Below are 16,396 nucleotides of genomic sequence, written 5' to 3' on the forward strand. Positions count from 1 at the left end.
ATAGAGGAATAACACAGAATGCGGTACAAATACATGATGAACCACCCGCCGAGGTTTTGTTAAACCCCGAGCTCAATGGGAAATACAAGCAGGCTGCAGGTGACAGGGCGGGCAAAAACACGGGCGGTGCTCTTGTGAAAGGCGCGCGGATCGGGTGCGGGGTTGCATTGAGGCGTGATCGGACAGTAGATAACAGACAGCAGAGACAAAGAGAGCACACAGAGACACGCCCTGAGGAGCGCAGGCGTGAGCCTTTGAATGAAAAATATCCAAGGGAAACCAAAATGTACGTGGATCGGAGTGCTAAAATGGAGACAAATGTTCATGACATATCGGGAATGGTGTTAAAATCTAACACACTCGTAAAAACAAAGAGGGCAACATTACGAGGGACAGAATTAAATCGACACACAAACTCGGCAAATGTGCATGTAATCGCAGAGAGAGCGAATGCCACGAACCAAGTGTCAAAGTGGGTTGTGTGCGCGAATTCTGATTATGTACAGCACAATTTTTCACCACACACTCCCACGACGCGAGAGAGTGAGAGAGAAAATTACAAAAACGAACCCGAAAACCGTGATCGAATTATCAAAGTGATAAGTGGTAAACCAGGCAACATGAGGAAGGTGACGCATAAATGCGTTCGAAACCGCTACCTAGCGTTTCCCAGGATTTAACAAAAACAAAGATGAAATTCGTCGGAATTATGATGTATGAGAACCATGTAACTGATGATATCGATGTTTTAACGTGTTGTTAATTTCCTTGCTTAATTCAAATGTAACCATGGTAAGCAAAAACAAAAATGAATATTCGTCGGAATTATGATGTACGAGAACCAATGTAACGCAATATCGATGTTAACGGTTGTTATTTCCTTTGCTAATTCAGATGTAACCAGATTAAGATTGTAATACGTGCACGCGCGTTGTAAGAAATAACCGCCGAGAGTAAGGGCGGCTGATGGGATGCATGACATAAAAAGGGGGCATTACTTTGTTTGAAAATTCGCCAGTGGCCAAATCGACCCCTGATAATTTTCAAAAGGGCGGACTGTTGGATATATGCCCCCCTTTTTAATTTTAAAAATTATTTTTTTTTTAAGAATTATTCTGCCAACATAGATAATATCGTTTTTTAATATACACGGGGCAACGTGAGAACGGACACGCCCTCACACTCCCACAGAGGCCCCCACACACTAACACAGATGTGCGCACACCTCATTTCAAAGGAAAGAGGGCATGAAAGAAGGGTAATCAAGATCATAAAAAAAACTCCCCGAATTTCACACAAGAGGAACAAGGGAGGGGGGAATGGTAGCCGGGGGGGTTCTGGAAGAAACATCCGTTCGTAAAGGGAAAAAAACCCTTTTATAAGTACAAAACCAGGCCACGAAATATATAATTATATTCTTAACAAAGGAACAACATTAACAAAAAAACACAAACGGGTTTTGAACCATGTTAGACAAACTAGTACAACTTAGCCATGAAGTAAGCAAACAGTATCCATCCTCACTACAATTGAAAATCAGACTACAGTCTGCACCAGAATCGCGACCCATCATTGTTAATTAAATACTGACATTATTTACCTTTATAGAATTTCTACACGGCCGGGCCGAAGCATCGAAGAACAATTATGGCATATATTTCGCTCCAAAACAAAATTCTTAGCCGGGATAGCAGATTAAATAATCACAAGAAGTCAAATAATAAGTACGGAATTAAAGTGAATATCCTAGGAGCTAACGGTGAATAAGGCTCTCAAAATTAACCAAACACAACAACCCCCTGAAAACAACAGCAGCAACACGACCGTCTTTGTCTTTCCGAGAGGATCTCCACACGCAGGCACAAAGCCGGGAAATGACACCAATAAAACTCCCGGGCAATGGCTCAAAGGAAATTAACACGCTCTCAGAAATAAATAAATAAGCGCATGCGCCGGGCGCTTCCACCGTGGAAACAACCGTCTTTGTCTTCCCACAACACGGACAGCAAAAATTGCACACGCAAGGAATAACATCTCCATGAGAGATCGGGTCACGATGAAACATCGGGAACACGGTTTCGGCATAACTGGGGCATAATGGAATAAGTCGCATTTCAACTTCCAAACCAAAACAACTTAAGCTGTGTGAGACAAAAGATATGATCCCCGAGCGAGGGCGGAAATAATTAAGCTCGCTTAACGCGTAGGTTGTCGCGACAAATATTATTCAGTAACAAAAACATGGATTCGAATATCTCTTTTATATATATATAACTCGACGCGAATCATCGGTCTGGCTAATGTATAACTTCGTTGGCGCCGTCACGAGCCCCCCCCCTTCCAGAACGACAACAACTGTGTCTTCAAAGCGAAACACACGGACGGACACACACACGGATGCAGATGGTCACACATAGGAAGGTTTTATGACAGACTTTGAACAACTCGGGAAACGGAGGGGATTTTTCTCAATATAAGCCGGGGAAAAATCCATTCAACTCACTTCGTCAGGGGCCTGGCCCTCCACCACACATCGCCAGGGCTTCGACTCCACCACAGATCGTCAAGAAGCCTTCGTCATCCAGCATGACGAGAATCGCGAGGTAGCGACGTGCTGCTACAAGCCGAGGTCTGCACCACCTAAGAAGAATTACTACACTGAGCCGCCGAGCTGCGAGTGAAACGGACGGAGATTCCAGCTATCACTCTCGAGCCAACAACTTCAACCCAACGTCAATATCAGCAACGAGCGAAAGCATCGTTCATCGCCAGAGCGACAACCAACGAGAACCGACTCGTCATCCAGCAGTGGAGAGAAAGAGCGCGCCACCGCGCCGTCAGCTACGAGAGCGCGCCACCGCGCCGTCAGCTACGAGAGCGCGCCACCGCGCCGTCAGCTACGAGAGCGCGCCACCGCGCCGTCAGCTACGAGAGCGCGCCACCGCGCCGTCAGCTACGAGAGCGCGCCACCGCGCCGTCAGCTACGAGAGCGCGCCACCGCGCCGTCAGCTACGAGAGCGCGCCGTCAGCTACGAGAGCGCGCCACCGCGCCGTCAGCTACGAGAGCGCGCCACCGCGCCGTCAGCTACCGAGAGCGCGCCACCGCGCCGTCAGCTACGAGAGCGCGCCACCGCGCCGTCAGCTACCGAGAGCGCGCCACCGCGCCGTCAGCTACCGAGGGCCGCCAAGCGCCGCCAAGCGCCGCCGCTCACCTCATCGCGGAGAAAGTGTCAGCTGCAACTCGCACAGACGGCAGAGAGGTTGTATCACTCCCCACATACAGACTCGAGGAAACACAGAGAAAATCTTGTCAAACCAGTTTCCTTTGTCATAGAGCCTCGCCGAAGAATTAATTAAAACAGAGCCAGATTAGCTCTCCCGCAACACGCCCTCACCCACCATTGACTCCAACATTCCGTTAAAAGAATATTATACTTACCGATGAATCTATTGACATATACTTTCGCCTCGGGGATACAATAAGTGCTTTTATTAACGCAAAACGAAATGTGTCATGCTTGTTTTCAAACTCGGCCAGTCGCCGATGGTGATCGATACAAAAACGAACTAATGAGATGCCTGGTGGAGAGGTAGAGGTTACGATTGCATAATAATTTTTGGTCATTCAGTTCGTTAAATGCACAATATCGAAAATGCATAAGAGTTTGAGTTATTCAATTTAGTAAATGCATAAGTGTTCATTCATTCATTTTAGTCAATGCTTAATCTCGTAATTGCATAAGAATTTTAGTTATCAATATTAGTCGAATGCACAATATCGAAAATGCATAAGAGTTTTGAGTTATTCAATTTAGTAAATGCATAAGTGTTTATTCATTCATTTTAGTCAATGCTTAATCTCGCAATTGCATAAGAATTTGAGTTATTCATATTAATCGAATGCATGATATCGCAAATGTATAGGGGTTTGGTTATTCATGAATTATTGACGCATGTTCGACCTGCATGATAGAATGTCACATGCTTGTTAGAATAAAATTGCTTGACACCAACTGTTCGAGTGCTTCTTTCCAAGTCCATGCAAAACCATCTTATTTTTGATAACTGTATCCTGTGATGAGATATGAAAATGGAGACCTAAATATCATAACACACGCTAGGATAATCGGTAAACGTTTAATCATTGATCATCGTGTTATCCTGATTGACATAACTCTGGATAAACGAAGCTGAGCCTAATTACCACAACCGCTCACATTAACATCATCGCAAGCATCCGCAGACATTACTACGATTATCTCCGCGATTATCATAATTGATGCATACGATTACTCACACTATCATAATATATGCATATAATCACATGCATTATCATAATTTATGCATGTTAATACACACATTAACATAATTAATGCGATTTGCGCATTTTTTGGAAAATTATTAATTTTTATTATTTTCATCAAAATTTCATAACTCCGACACATACAACAGGTTGGCGCACTACGCTACAAACCTGAAAATTCCGAGTTTGTGTCTCGGTGTGCGTGTTATCTATATGCGTGAGCGTTTGTGTGTCTACGTGCGTGTGTCTACGTGCGTGTGTCTACGTGCGTGTGTCTACGTGCGTGTGATCAATGTGGGGATCTTTGTCTTCGTACGTCTGTCCACTAACTTGGCGTGCCGTTGTCGTGTTGCCTGCTAGGAGCGCGTTAGCCTCGACGACGTCTTGTCGGGTAGGTTCCGCGCGCAGGACCGCGACCCCGGCGAGCCGGAGCTCGAGAACGACCCCGTCGGGGTGTCGGGTCCCGCGGTCATTCTGCGCGACATTCCCCATGACGTGGAACAGGAGGAGGTAACGGTCGGATGTGGGTCCTGGGCAACCCGACACCACCAACAATAACACCACCAACAATAACACCACCAACACCACCAAACAATAACACCATATAACAACACCACCACACAATAACAACACCACCAACAATAACACCATCAAACACCACCAACAATAACACCACCAAACACCACCAACACCACCAACAATAACAACACCAAACTCCACCAAGCAACAATTTACATTATTGAGTCTTCGTATGCCCTGAAGGAGCGCCATTTCCCCACCCCACCCAATATCTTGCCTATTATATATTTTTCTCATTCAAAGCCACGCACACAAAGTGTTGTTGACAAAAGCGTTCAGTTTTTTTTCCCCCATTACGTTTATAATTTATGGGCGGCAGGTTGACCGTGACGACACTCGTGCCTCGCGGCAAGAAAGGGCCTAGGTTTGATTCCCGGCTCGGGTGCCTTTTCTGTGTGGAGTTTGTGTTCTTCCCCTGTTATGCAGAGTGAGAGTGAGTGAGTGTATGTGAGAGTTTGTGGAGCTCTCTTCTGCAGTGTGTGAATGAGTGCGAGTGATTGTGAGTTGGTGAGTGAGTGTGAGTAAATGAGTGTGGATTTTGAATTCTCTTCCCCCCCCCTATCCTGCATGGGTTTCCTCTGGAGTTTCCGGTTTCCTCCTACAGCTAAAATACACGCAGACAGACAATGTAACTGGCATTGGACAAAACTTCTAGTTGCTGAAAAATGTACCTGCAAATTACTCAATGGGTATTACGGAAACATCAACATCTCCCTACAGCGAAAAACCTTGCAAGACCCTCCCTGAAAAAGAGTCTTGAGACTCGACGTGAAGCTTTCCTGAGTGAACAAACGTAGCAATAACAATAGAAAGACAAAGATACCCCACGTAGCCTACAACAGGCTGTTGGGGCAAGTGGTGTTAGCCAGCACCTATGAAGGTCGGGACGGCGCACGAGGGGGTGGGTGGCCAACACCACGCCCTGCCACCTTTGTCTCCCCACTGCCGATGTAATTTTAACACATAGTAGGGCTTTTGCGACCAATATTATCCACCGTTTTTTAGTTCAATCACGTAAATATGAAAGTGTCGTGAACCAGCCACCACCCGACACGTCCAGATAGAGAGTTTTGTCCCAATGCGCCTACTAGTAGTTACTACTTTAGCACACCGGTGTGTTGGAGAGTAAACCCACAACATTTGCAATTTAAGTACAGTAAAACCTTGGATTGCGAGTATCTTGGTCTGCCAGTGTTTTGCAAGACGAGCAAATTTTTTAAATAAATATTAATTTGATAAACGAGTGAGGTCTTGCAATACGAGGAGGACGTGTATACGCATTGTCTGCCGAGTGTCACGTGATCACAACTGATACACGAGTGCTTTGATATACGAGTGCTTTGGATTACAAACACGTTTCCGGAACGAATTTTGCTCGCAATCCAAGGTTTTACTTACAATGTTTCGCTGGTGATAACAACTGGCTTCATCAGGCGATTTGTCGAAATTCTGCACAAGTCTTCCTATTTCGATCTTATATCGAGTAAATTTGATGTCATCACTGTGAACCTATCAGGTGTGAAGACTACCCAGAGGGAGGTTAATGTAGTCATGTAAATTACAATGGATTATGTTAATCTGACTATGCAGTACCTATTATTGGTTGGGTTTATTATCATGATCCATAGGCAGATGGCCCCTAGTAGGTGCCCACTCCACATTTCGGCATTTTTTTCCTCTCTCCTCTTTGCCTTGTACCAATACGCTCAAGTAGTGTCCACGTCCGTCTGCCACCAATCTTTCATATCATCGTCAAGCCCATCCTCTGTTAGGCCTTCCTCTCCGGTTCCTTACATTTTCCCCCCGAACAACAACAACAACAACAGCACACTTTAAATGTTTCCTGTTGTCGTCGTTAAGGTTGGGTTTACTCACAGTTAACGTACGGTGGCGATGTGGAGGGCGGAACACCCACCCGCCTGCCCCGAATTACCTTGCGCGTTTTGCTCGCAGATTCGCGCCTTCCTGAAGACGTTCAATGGCCCCGTGCGGAGTGTCAGGATCTTCAAAAAATTCCGAGGTGAGATGTGATCTCTTTTTCATGCCGTCGTTTTTTTACTTCGTCTTGTCGATTTCTGCGGCGTCGGGACGATCGTGCGAAATGGAGGAAGATGCAGAGTCGGAAGAATCTGAGCTTGCGCCTGATTTTGGTGGGGGGTGGCGGGACGACGAACGTATCTGTGAACGTAGCCTTGGCCGGGCAGCGGCGGCGATCAGCGGTAGGCACGGAGTCCGCTGGACAGAGTAAAATATTTAACTAAAACTATAAACTGTTTTTATTTTACCAGGTAAGGGGCCCACTTAAGCTACACAGCTCTTTTTCAGAAGCGACCTGGCGATCACAAATGATAGGTGAACGAAGTGGCGTACCATCCTTGCGTGGAAATTCATAGCGGCAGCCAAATATTCTCAAATGCACGTTGATTTTACATGTAAAGGGAAAAAGCGGATGACTCGGAGAAAAATCTACGCGACCGTGAGGACAGCGACATGCAAACTCCAAATATACAGCAGGCATCAGGGTTGGGATCGAACCCTGCCACCTCCTGTATACCAGGCGAGGTGGTTAACATTTTGCCACTCTGCTCTCATGTTGAGAGTCTCCACATTGGAGCATGGGTGGAGAGCCCTCTCCCTTCAAAAGGATGTCCACGTGCTGCTGTTGGGACCTACGTACGATCACACGTTATCACACGTTATCACACGTTATCACACGTTATCATACGCAAACTCCAGTCATCCGGTCATGTTCGATAGTGAGCCAAAAGCGGATTTTGGCTAACCATTGAACAAAGATGGTCACTGCATCGCGCGCTTTCAGATGCGCTTCTGCGGCCATCTGGAATGCGCTTCCGATATTAGGAAGACACTGGAGCTACGCACTTTAGTATCATCAAGATTGAAAACTAATTTCTTTAGAACTGCTTTCTGTGTTTAGTTCGTTTTCCTTCCCTCGCACCTCTGAGTAGCACGGTTGGCTATGTACGGTGCGAAGCAATTTCAACGTTCTTACAGCAGAACCCCTCTTACCGATGAAACCGGTCGTTGATTTGGTCATTAAGTGAGTATAGGAAATACTTGTTAAAGGCTTAATTCGTTCCAATAGCATAAAAAGTGACCAAAAAAGTACTTTATCATATTTAAATAATGGATATTAATTCATAAATGTATTAACATTATAAACAACTAATATTAAAAGAAACAACATGGTTAATCGATGCATTAATTAATATTTACTGTACCTACAACTGCCCGTCATTAACGGGAATGGTTGGTAAACGAACACATTGGGCTCTCTGGAGGTCCCGTCGTTAAGCGATTAGTCATTAACACAGGAGTGGTCGTTTAGAGGGGTTCTACTCTACACTACGATACTCGACACTAATATACACTATACACTACACTATACACTACACTACACATTGGCTCTATGGAGGCCCGTGGTTAAGCGTGGGGGGAGGGGGCAGTCCACCGTGGCACATACTCATGTATTGTGCACATGGTTGCTGTGGCGGCAGTGTGTGTGTGTGTGCTGTTGCGGTTGACATTGTTGCTATGATAAGGCGGCGTCTACGCAAAATTTATAAGACGTGCAGCATCAAAACGAACGCGTTAAACTAATTATTTGGTGATGCTGCCGCCGCCTCCGCTGCTGCTGCGTTTGCAGTGGTGCACAAGCACGTGCAGCAGTAAAACTCGACATGTTCCTGTGTCATCGACAACAGCAACACCATCTGTGTGTGCGCATGGCATTAAAATAAAATATGAGGCGACGTTTCAGACGATGACCCTTCTTCAAAGCACATCAGAAGAAGGACCATTGCTGGAAACGTCGACTTGTATATTTCTTGACGTTTAAGACTTCACGCGCGCAGCGTTTTATAGTCGACCGTGTTTGCAAATTTGCCAGGGGAATATTTTGAGGATTTAATGTTTTCCGTTTGTTGAATGCTACGATCATAATGATCATAATAATGATCGTAGCAATTAGCAGACGTATCACCTTTAAACAATAGTGTGTGGCTACCGGGCTACCGATTGCATAGCAACACTTTTCTTGAACAAACTATATCCCCATTATCGGGCTGTGAGCTCCATCTGGTCACTTTTGAATTTCCTAGCATGGAAATGACCCCAGGGAAGGGGTGGGGGGAAGTTTTTTTAACAGTTAAATGGTTTTAGTTTATTTGTTCACACTGAACTTGCATTCAACGTTATAAAATATTGACTTGGACAATTACAAAATAAATTACAATGAAAAATATTGACAATAAATCTGTTTCTTTTTGCGAAAAATTTCACCTGGGAGAGTGGAGTGTTTGAGATTTGTATTGAGAATTGAACGTGTGATAAGCACAGTTAATCCTATCCAGCTTACCTCCATCCATACTGCCATCCACTGGTCAGTTTTAATAATAACTATGTTTAGTTATTGTATTCAGCATTGGTTGGAGCACTGCGCTGTAAACAAATTGACCCGAGTTGGATTCCCGGCCACGGCTAACATCAGTGGCGAGTATATCTCTGAAATAAGTTTTTTATTTTCCAAGTAAGGCCCACTGAGCTATGCATCTCTTTTTCAGAAGCGACCTGGCCACCAGTGATAGCACAACAACGTGGCTTATCATCACGTGGACATTTATAGCAGCCAAATACTCTTAAACGCACGCTGATTCTAAATGGGGAGGGAAAAACCGGAAGACACGGAAACAAAATCCACACGACCACGGGGAGGACATTCAAACTCTAAATATACAGCAGGCGCCAGGGTTGGGATCGAACCCACGACCTCCTCTATACCAGGCGAGGTAGTTAACATCTACTAGCCACTGATGACGATGAGAGATAGACACGCAAACTCCAAATATACAGCGGGTGTCAGTGTAGGGATTTAACCCACAACCTCCTGTATACTCGGCGAGGTGCCCCAAATCGGTTCTTGGGATACAGTCCGCGCTGACCAGCGTGGTGAAGTATGGCCTAACAGCCACCCCCCCCCACACCATGTTCGACACGGCGTGGGGAGGCAGCATTGATCCAGCAGTGGATTAATAAAGTGGTGTACGTAATAATTGTAACAGCATTCACCGAGTTGTAAGTTCATTTTATGGCGGTGGAGAAGCGTTTCGTGCTTTCCCAGTCTTCGTCACAATGCCTCATTGACACTCGCAAACTTATCACTGTTCCGAGTTGTCTGCGAGTTGGAGGGTGGATGTCCCGTTCACCACCGAATCTCTGAACGTGCGAGTGGTTCGGTGTAGGGTCGTAGTAGGAGCGCCGTTGTTTCTAAAGACGTCGTTACCGCAGACGACCGTAGCGGCACGACCGCGGCCACTCTACGATAGCCGGCGGCAAACTGCCACGCCCCCGCCGCGTGGCCTTTTGGGAGCCTCAGTTCCGATAAAGTTATTTCGTTTTTCTTCCGATCCCGTTCCGATGACATACGTGAGTAACTGACTACCTACACGTACGTCATCGCAGTGCAAAGGGGTAAATGATATTAACGGGGTGCTGACTGAGTGAAAGAGCAATCCTGCCGCTAAAGTAATAAAAGCGCTTGATGATGTGGCTTAATTAATATTAACACTTAAGGACCGCCCCCCGGCACACCCCGACAGCTGTTTTGATATTTTGACATTATGATGATGGAATTTTTTGTTCACATTAATAAAGTAATAATGATGATAACGAGTTGATTATCACAAGAACCGGTAGCGTGTCTCGGAAGAACGCTTTAGCACGCGACAAGCGCACTTGGCATTGCGTCTCGTCTTCCAACGCCCACTGTGGGGGGATTGGTGCCGCTACGCTGATTTTTCGTTCGTTCGTCTGTTATATCGCGGGCAAAACAAAAAACGTCGGCTCGTTAATTTGGCTGTCGTTGATAACTTGAGAGAATGTAATTGAAGGCGCCAACTTGTCGGTGGTGGTACGGAAGCAGAGCGTTCGCACGTCGCGAATTCCGCGATTTGCGAAGCCTCGTGTCGGGCTCGCATTGCCATTGCAGCGTTGTCCTCGTTTACGACGGTCGGCGCCGCTAAGCTATACAAAATGCCTAATGTTATTTTACCCCGGTGGTGACACCCCACTGAGCTGTGTAGCTCTATTTTAGAAGCGACCTGGCTCTCACAAATTATAGCGCAACGAAGCGGCTGATTGTCACCTGGAAATTTATAGCAGCCAAATACTCTGAACACACGTTGATTCTAAACGTGGAGGGAAAAACAGGAGGAACCGGAGAAAAATCCACTTGACCACACGTGGAGGGAGAGGGACACGCAAACTCCAAAGATACAAAACAGGCGTCGGGGTCGGGATCAAACCCACAACCTTGATGTCAGGCGAGAAAGTCAACATCTTGCCACCGCGGCGTTGTCGGCAGAGGACATATTATAAGTGCTCGAGCTAAGCGTTGATCTGTAATATCAAAACACGCACTTAAGTAGTGAATATCATAGGACCCAAATTAGTGTTGCAATATTGAGTTTATTTTGGGTGCAGTTACGTTGAGTGTGTGGTCGTGTGTGTGTGTGTGGTTGGGACCTTGCTAACAGCACTTGCCCCAAAAGTATGTTCAGGCTAGATGTGGGGATCCTTTGCCTTTGTTTTTTGTCGTTGGGAGCGGTGGTGCAGCGGTTAGCTCTCTGCACCGGCGGCCCAAGTTAGATTCTTGCTCATGGCCACCAACACGAGTGACGATTATCTGAACCGGTCCTGGGCTTCCCATATGTAGACTCGGCCTCAAATGTGTACCTGGTGCAATGTTCAGTTAAACATCATCACCGGGGAGACAAAGGCGGTTGGGTGTGGTGCCGGCCACCCACCTCCTTCGTGTGCCGTGCCAACTAACCGCACTTGCCCTATAAATTTGAGGCTATACAGGGGATCTTTGCCTTGTTGTGGTTGCCCTCCCAATATTTTGTGAATGTCCCGATTCGGTGCAGTATTGGGCAGCCGGGCACACACAACAGCAGCAACAACAACATCATCATCTGTGTAATGTGTAAATCTGCGTCTCCCGTTAAGTCGACAAAAGGTGAATCGGTGTATGCACGGGTAGCGCCGAGTGAGTGACGGGAGGGGGGGGATGGGTAGGGAGGTGTAGGTGCTTCTGCGTTTGAGCCTGGTCCACACCCGAGCGGATCGGTTGCGCGCAACAACTTAATTGATTGCTCCCGACCGAATTGCGCTCCCGCGGCGACCCGGTTGTGCCGTCGTCGGCTTTGCCGGCCGTCCGCTCGGGCAAATCGCGATCGGCGGCACGCGCTCGCGACGCCACGCTTTGTCGCGTCGCGACCGCGATTTGGCCCCTGGCTCGTTTGGATCCCGAAGAGCCGCCGCCCCTGCCCCCTCGCATCCTTGCCGCGTGTAACTGCTCGCTGGGACGTGGGCAAAGCGGTCGTGGGGGTGCGATCGCCAGCTCGCGCGATTTAACGCGCTCAGCCCGTCGTCGCTCGGGCGTGGACCCGGCTCTTAATGTAAGGAAGGCGGTTTGGGGGGGTGGTTAAGTAGGGGGGTTGGAGGAGGGCTTTGGTGGGGGGGGGGCTGGTTTCCTCATGTTGTCAGACGCCGCTGCCGTTGTGTAGCAGCAGCTGCTGCCGCGTGTGGATGCTGCCGTCACTAATACGTTGCGTCTATATCCAAATGCCGCCTCTAGGTTGGAGCCGCAGTTTCGCCATCGTGGATTTTATACACTTACACGACGCTTCAAGATGGATGGAGGCCTATCAGGTTGCCCTTCTACGGTCAAACGCGGTCCCTTAGACCGGGCCGCGGAGGAGCCCCCTGGCTGCCTTCCCCCACCCTCACCCCCACCCCCACCACCCCCCCACTTCTCCTCGCCGCCCCCACCCCCCCGCGGCGCGCGAGGTCGGCCACCTAGCGGGTGGGGGGAGGGCGGTCGGTGGGTTCACCAAAACAATTTTCTTTGTGTCGGGAGTTGTGGACCGAGTGGCGACACGCGCGCACGCATGTCGCGTTGGCACCCCCCATCCCTCGCGTTCCGATAGGGGGAGGCCGATGGAGGGGGGGTTAAACTGAGCCGCGGGGTCGCTGCCCTCCCCCTCCTCGTCGTCGTCAGGAACGGCAAAGGCCCATTAGAGGCCGTGGTCGGCGGGCCCGGCAAAGGCCGCGGGGGTGTAGGGGATGTGCCAATCTGCGGGAGCTTTGGTGGCGGATGCCGCACTTTTGGAGTAGGATTAAAATGAGAAAAGGACGAACCGTAAGTGTTGTGGTGACCGAATAACTGAGACACGTTTTGTCACTGGAGCGACCGTTAATTTGAATTTCAAGGCCCTGAATGGGGGTTCAGCTGCATGAAATCCCGGCGATCTCCTGAGACCCTATAGCCCTATCTGGCAACTTAGATCCACCAAAGCTGGGCACCTGAGTGTGTGGGACAAATCTGCATTCGGTGGGTGATGATGGAGCGTTCAGTAGTCGGGCGCCTCGTGTGTGGAATGCCTTGCTCCAGACCGTTCGGGATGCTCCGCCAGTTGAGGTTTGTAGGGCTCGTCTGAAAACCACTTATTTTCTCTTGCGCAACCGTCTGTGGTGAGGGGTTGTTTGCCTCTTAGTTTTATCGTTAAGGGTTTTTTTTACTTACTAACTTTATTTCGCATTTCCACTGCTATAAACATTCACGGTCGTCAAGATGTCTTTCATTCTTCACTCCGGTGATATTTTTTATTCCAAATGTCTTGCCTACTTCTCGCTACATTTGCCCTCAACTGCACAACCACTTGAGCCACGAGAGGCATCGTAGCGGCAGATTTTCTTAAATTTTATTATTTTTTTTACGATTGGCTTGGCTCGTTTCCACCCTTGTGGCCACCGTTTCATTTCCTTGCCGCGATCAAACTCCTCACTCCACGCGGGCAAAGCAAGTCGCGTGCCGTTGTTTTAAACGTTGTTTGTGCGTTGTCTCCCCGACCATCGTGCATGCCCCCAACGTCAAGATGTTGCGTTGGCAGTTTTTCTTTTATTCTTTAGACCAACAGTGGGTCTTTAAAAGCCTCTTTTTATCCTGTCGAGATAACGAGTGAGGTCGAGAAATCTTAGCAGTGGCTCGGAGATACTAACTACCTCACCTGGTATACAGTATATTTGAAGTGTGCGTGTTCTCCCCGTGGTTGCGAAGATTTTTCGCCTCGTTTCTCCATTTTTTCCCACCACATGTGAAACATGCATTTAGAGTATTTGGTGACTGCTATCCATTTCCACCTGATAAGCCACTTTGTTGAGCTATCATTTGTGGCCAGGTTACTTCTGAAAAAGTACTATGTAGCTCATTGGGCTTTACCTGGTCAAATAAAACGAATGTATTGGTTTCATAGTTTATAGGCAGTGTTTCTCTCTTCAGTAAGGTACCACACATCAACGTGGTTAACCAGGATGTAATGCGTCAGCAATTTCATGATTACTTTTTAATTTTAATACAAAGCGTATGCATAACACATTTCAGATAATTGAAGGGTTTCTTTGTGACTATCCATGTCAAACTCCGGTCATCCTCGCAGCACAGCGGCTTTCGGCTAGCCGTCGAACAAAGGAGGTCACCGCATCGCACGATTTCACACGCGCTTCCGTGGCCGTGTGGAACGCTCTTCCTTCCGACATTAAGAAGCCATCTTCTTGGTTCTTTCGGTAAAGTCACGTAGAAGGGAAGTAATAAAATAATAAAAATAAAACAATAAAATAATTCTCACGACGTTTCGGCCACAACGCAAGCAGCCGTCCTCAGGTGAAGAATGAAACACCACCAAGCTTGGAGCGTATATTTGGTGGTGTTTCATTCTTCACCTGAGGGACGGCTGCTTGCGTTGTGGCCGAAACGTCGTGAGAATTATTTTATTATGTTTTATTTTTATTATTTTATTACTTCTCTCCTACGTGACTTTACCGAAAGAACCAAGATGATGAATCCCTGCAGTCACGAAAGCTTTAAATCGAAAATTAAGAAGCCACTGGAGCTACCCACTTTTACATCGTCATCTAGGTTGAAAACTAATTTCTGTCTAACTGCTTTTTGTGTTTAGTTTGTCCTCCTAGCACGGTTGGCTACGTACGGTGCGAAAGAAGTTTAGCGTACATACTTGCTGAATAATAAATATCGACTGATAGGGAACTGTTCAGATGCTAATGTAATGCTGTTCATATGGAAACATTCCTAAAATGTTTTTTTATTATCAGAGCCATATGGTGTAAAGCGCAGTTTCACTTTCACTGTAGAATAGGAGAGAGCACAAACTCCACTCACTCTCTAGAACAGGGTGGAACACACAAACTCCACTCTGTAGAACAGGGTGGAACACACAAATTCCACTCATTCTTTAGAACATGGGGGAACACACAAATTCCACTCTGTAGAACAGGGTGGAACACAAACTCCACTCACTCTGTAGAACAGGGGGAGAACATACAAACTCCACTCACTCACTCTGTAGGACAGGGGGAGATCACACAAACTCCACTCACTCTGTAGAACAGGGGGGAACACACACACTCCACTCTGTAGAACAGGGGGAGAGCACAAACTCCACTTACTCTGTAGAACAGGGGGGAACACACAAACTCCACTCACTCTGTAGAACAGGGGGAGAACACACAAACTCCACTCACTCTGTAGAACAGGGGAGAACACACAAACTCCACTCACTCACTCTGTAGAACGGGGAGAGAACACACAAACTCCACTCACTCTGTAGAACAGGGGGAGAACACACAAACTCCACTCACTGTAGAACAGCGGGAGATCACACAAACTCAAACTCACTCTGTAGAACAGGGGGAGAACACACAAACTCCACTCTGTAGAACAGGGTGGAACACACAAACTACACTCACTCTGTAGAACAGGTGGGAACACACAAACTCCACTCTGTAGAACAGGGGGGAACACAAACTACACTCACTCTCACTGTAGAACAGGGGGAGTATACAAAAACGCCACTCTGTGGAGCAGGGGGAGAACACACAAACTCCACTCACTATTTTTACTTACCAGTATTTGCTTAGAACAGAGGTCGGCAACTAAGATAACAAGAAGCACCACATTGTTTCGAATTCTGTACCCAAAAAAAATGCTTTCAAGCGGTGCAATACGAGACGACGGTCTTCCATGAATAACGGTCACAAAGCAGCAGTCCGCAAAGAGGCGGGCATGCGGTTCCGGAGCCGCAGGCTTGCCGACCCGTGGCCTAGACTCCTCACCACTTCAGCTATGAGGAGCTCGAGGTCGATGGGAGAATGGCAGCACACGTGGAACTGCTGTGGGTCGTTGGTTATTGTTGTGTTTGCTCGGGAAAGCCTCACCGAGTCTCAAGACTTGTTCTCAAGAAGGGTTCCTGCCTTACTCTTTGGTTTTTTTCGGTAAAGTCACGTTTTTGTGGTAGTGGGTGATCTAGCCGATGTCTATCCCCCCAGTTGAGTAGATTGGAGGTAATTTGTCTTGCAGCGCTGGGATGTTTTGGCCAATGCTAGTTGCACGTTACATTGCGCGGTTAACATTTTTAG

At 47.4% G+C, this 16,396-nt stretch overlaps 1 protein-coding gene across 5 annotated transcripts in view; it reads left to right on the forward strand.

The window, feature by feature from the left end:
• Window positions 1-16,396, forward strand: part of LOC144945659 (RNA-binding protein 10-like) — a 52,707-nt gene that overhangs the window by 11,098 nt on the left and 25,213 nt on the right. For all 5 annotated transcript variants that reach the window (XR_013639703.1, XM_078874223.1, XM_078874225.1 and 2 more), the window contains exons 4-6: window positions 4,664-4,813; window positions 6,836-6,902; window positions 12,540-12,613. Coding sequence is in view for 4 of the 5 variants with exons in the window: in XM_078874223.1 (XP_078730349.1) it covers window positions 4,664-4,813; window positions 6,836-6,902; window positions 12,540-12,613 (291 nt within the window). In the remaining variant the exon portion in view is untranslated. The remainder of the gene's footprint in view (window positions 1-4,663; window positions 4,814-6,835; window positions 6,903-12,539; window positions 12,614-16,396) is intronic.

This window comes from Lampetra fluviatilis, chromosome 38 (assembly GCF_964198595.1).
Source record: "Lampetra fluviatilis chromosome 38, kcLamFluv1.1, whole genome shotgun sequence".
NCBI lineage: Eukaryota > Metazoa > Chordata > Hyperoartia > Petromyzontiformes > Petromyzontidae > Lampetra > Lampetra fluviatilis.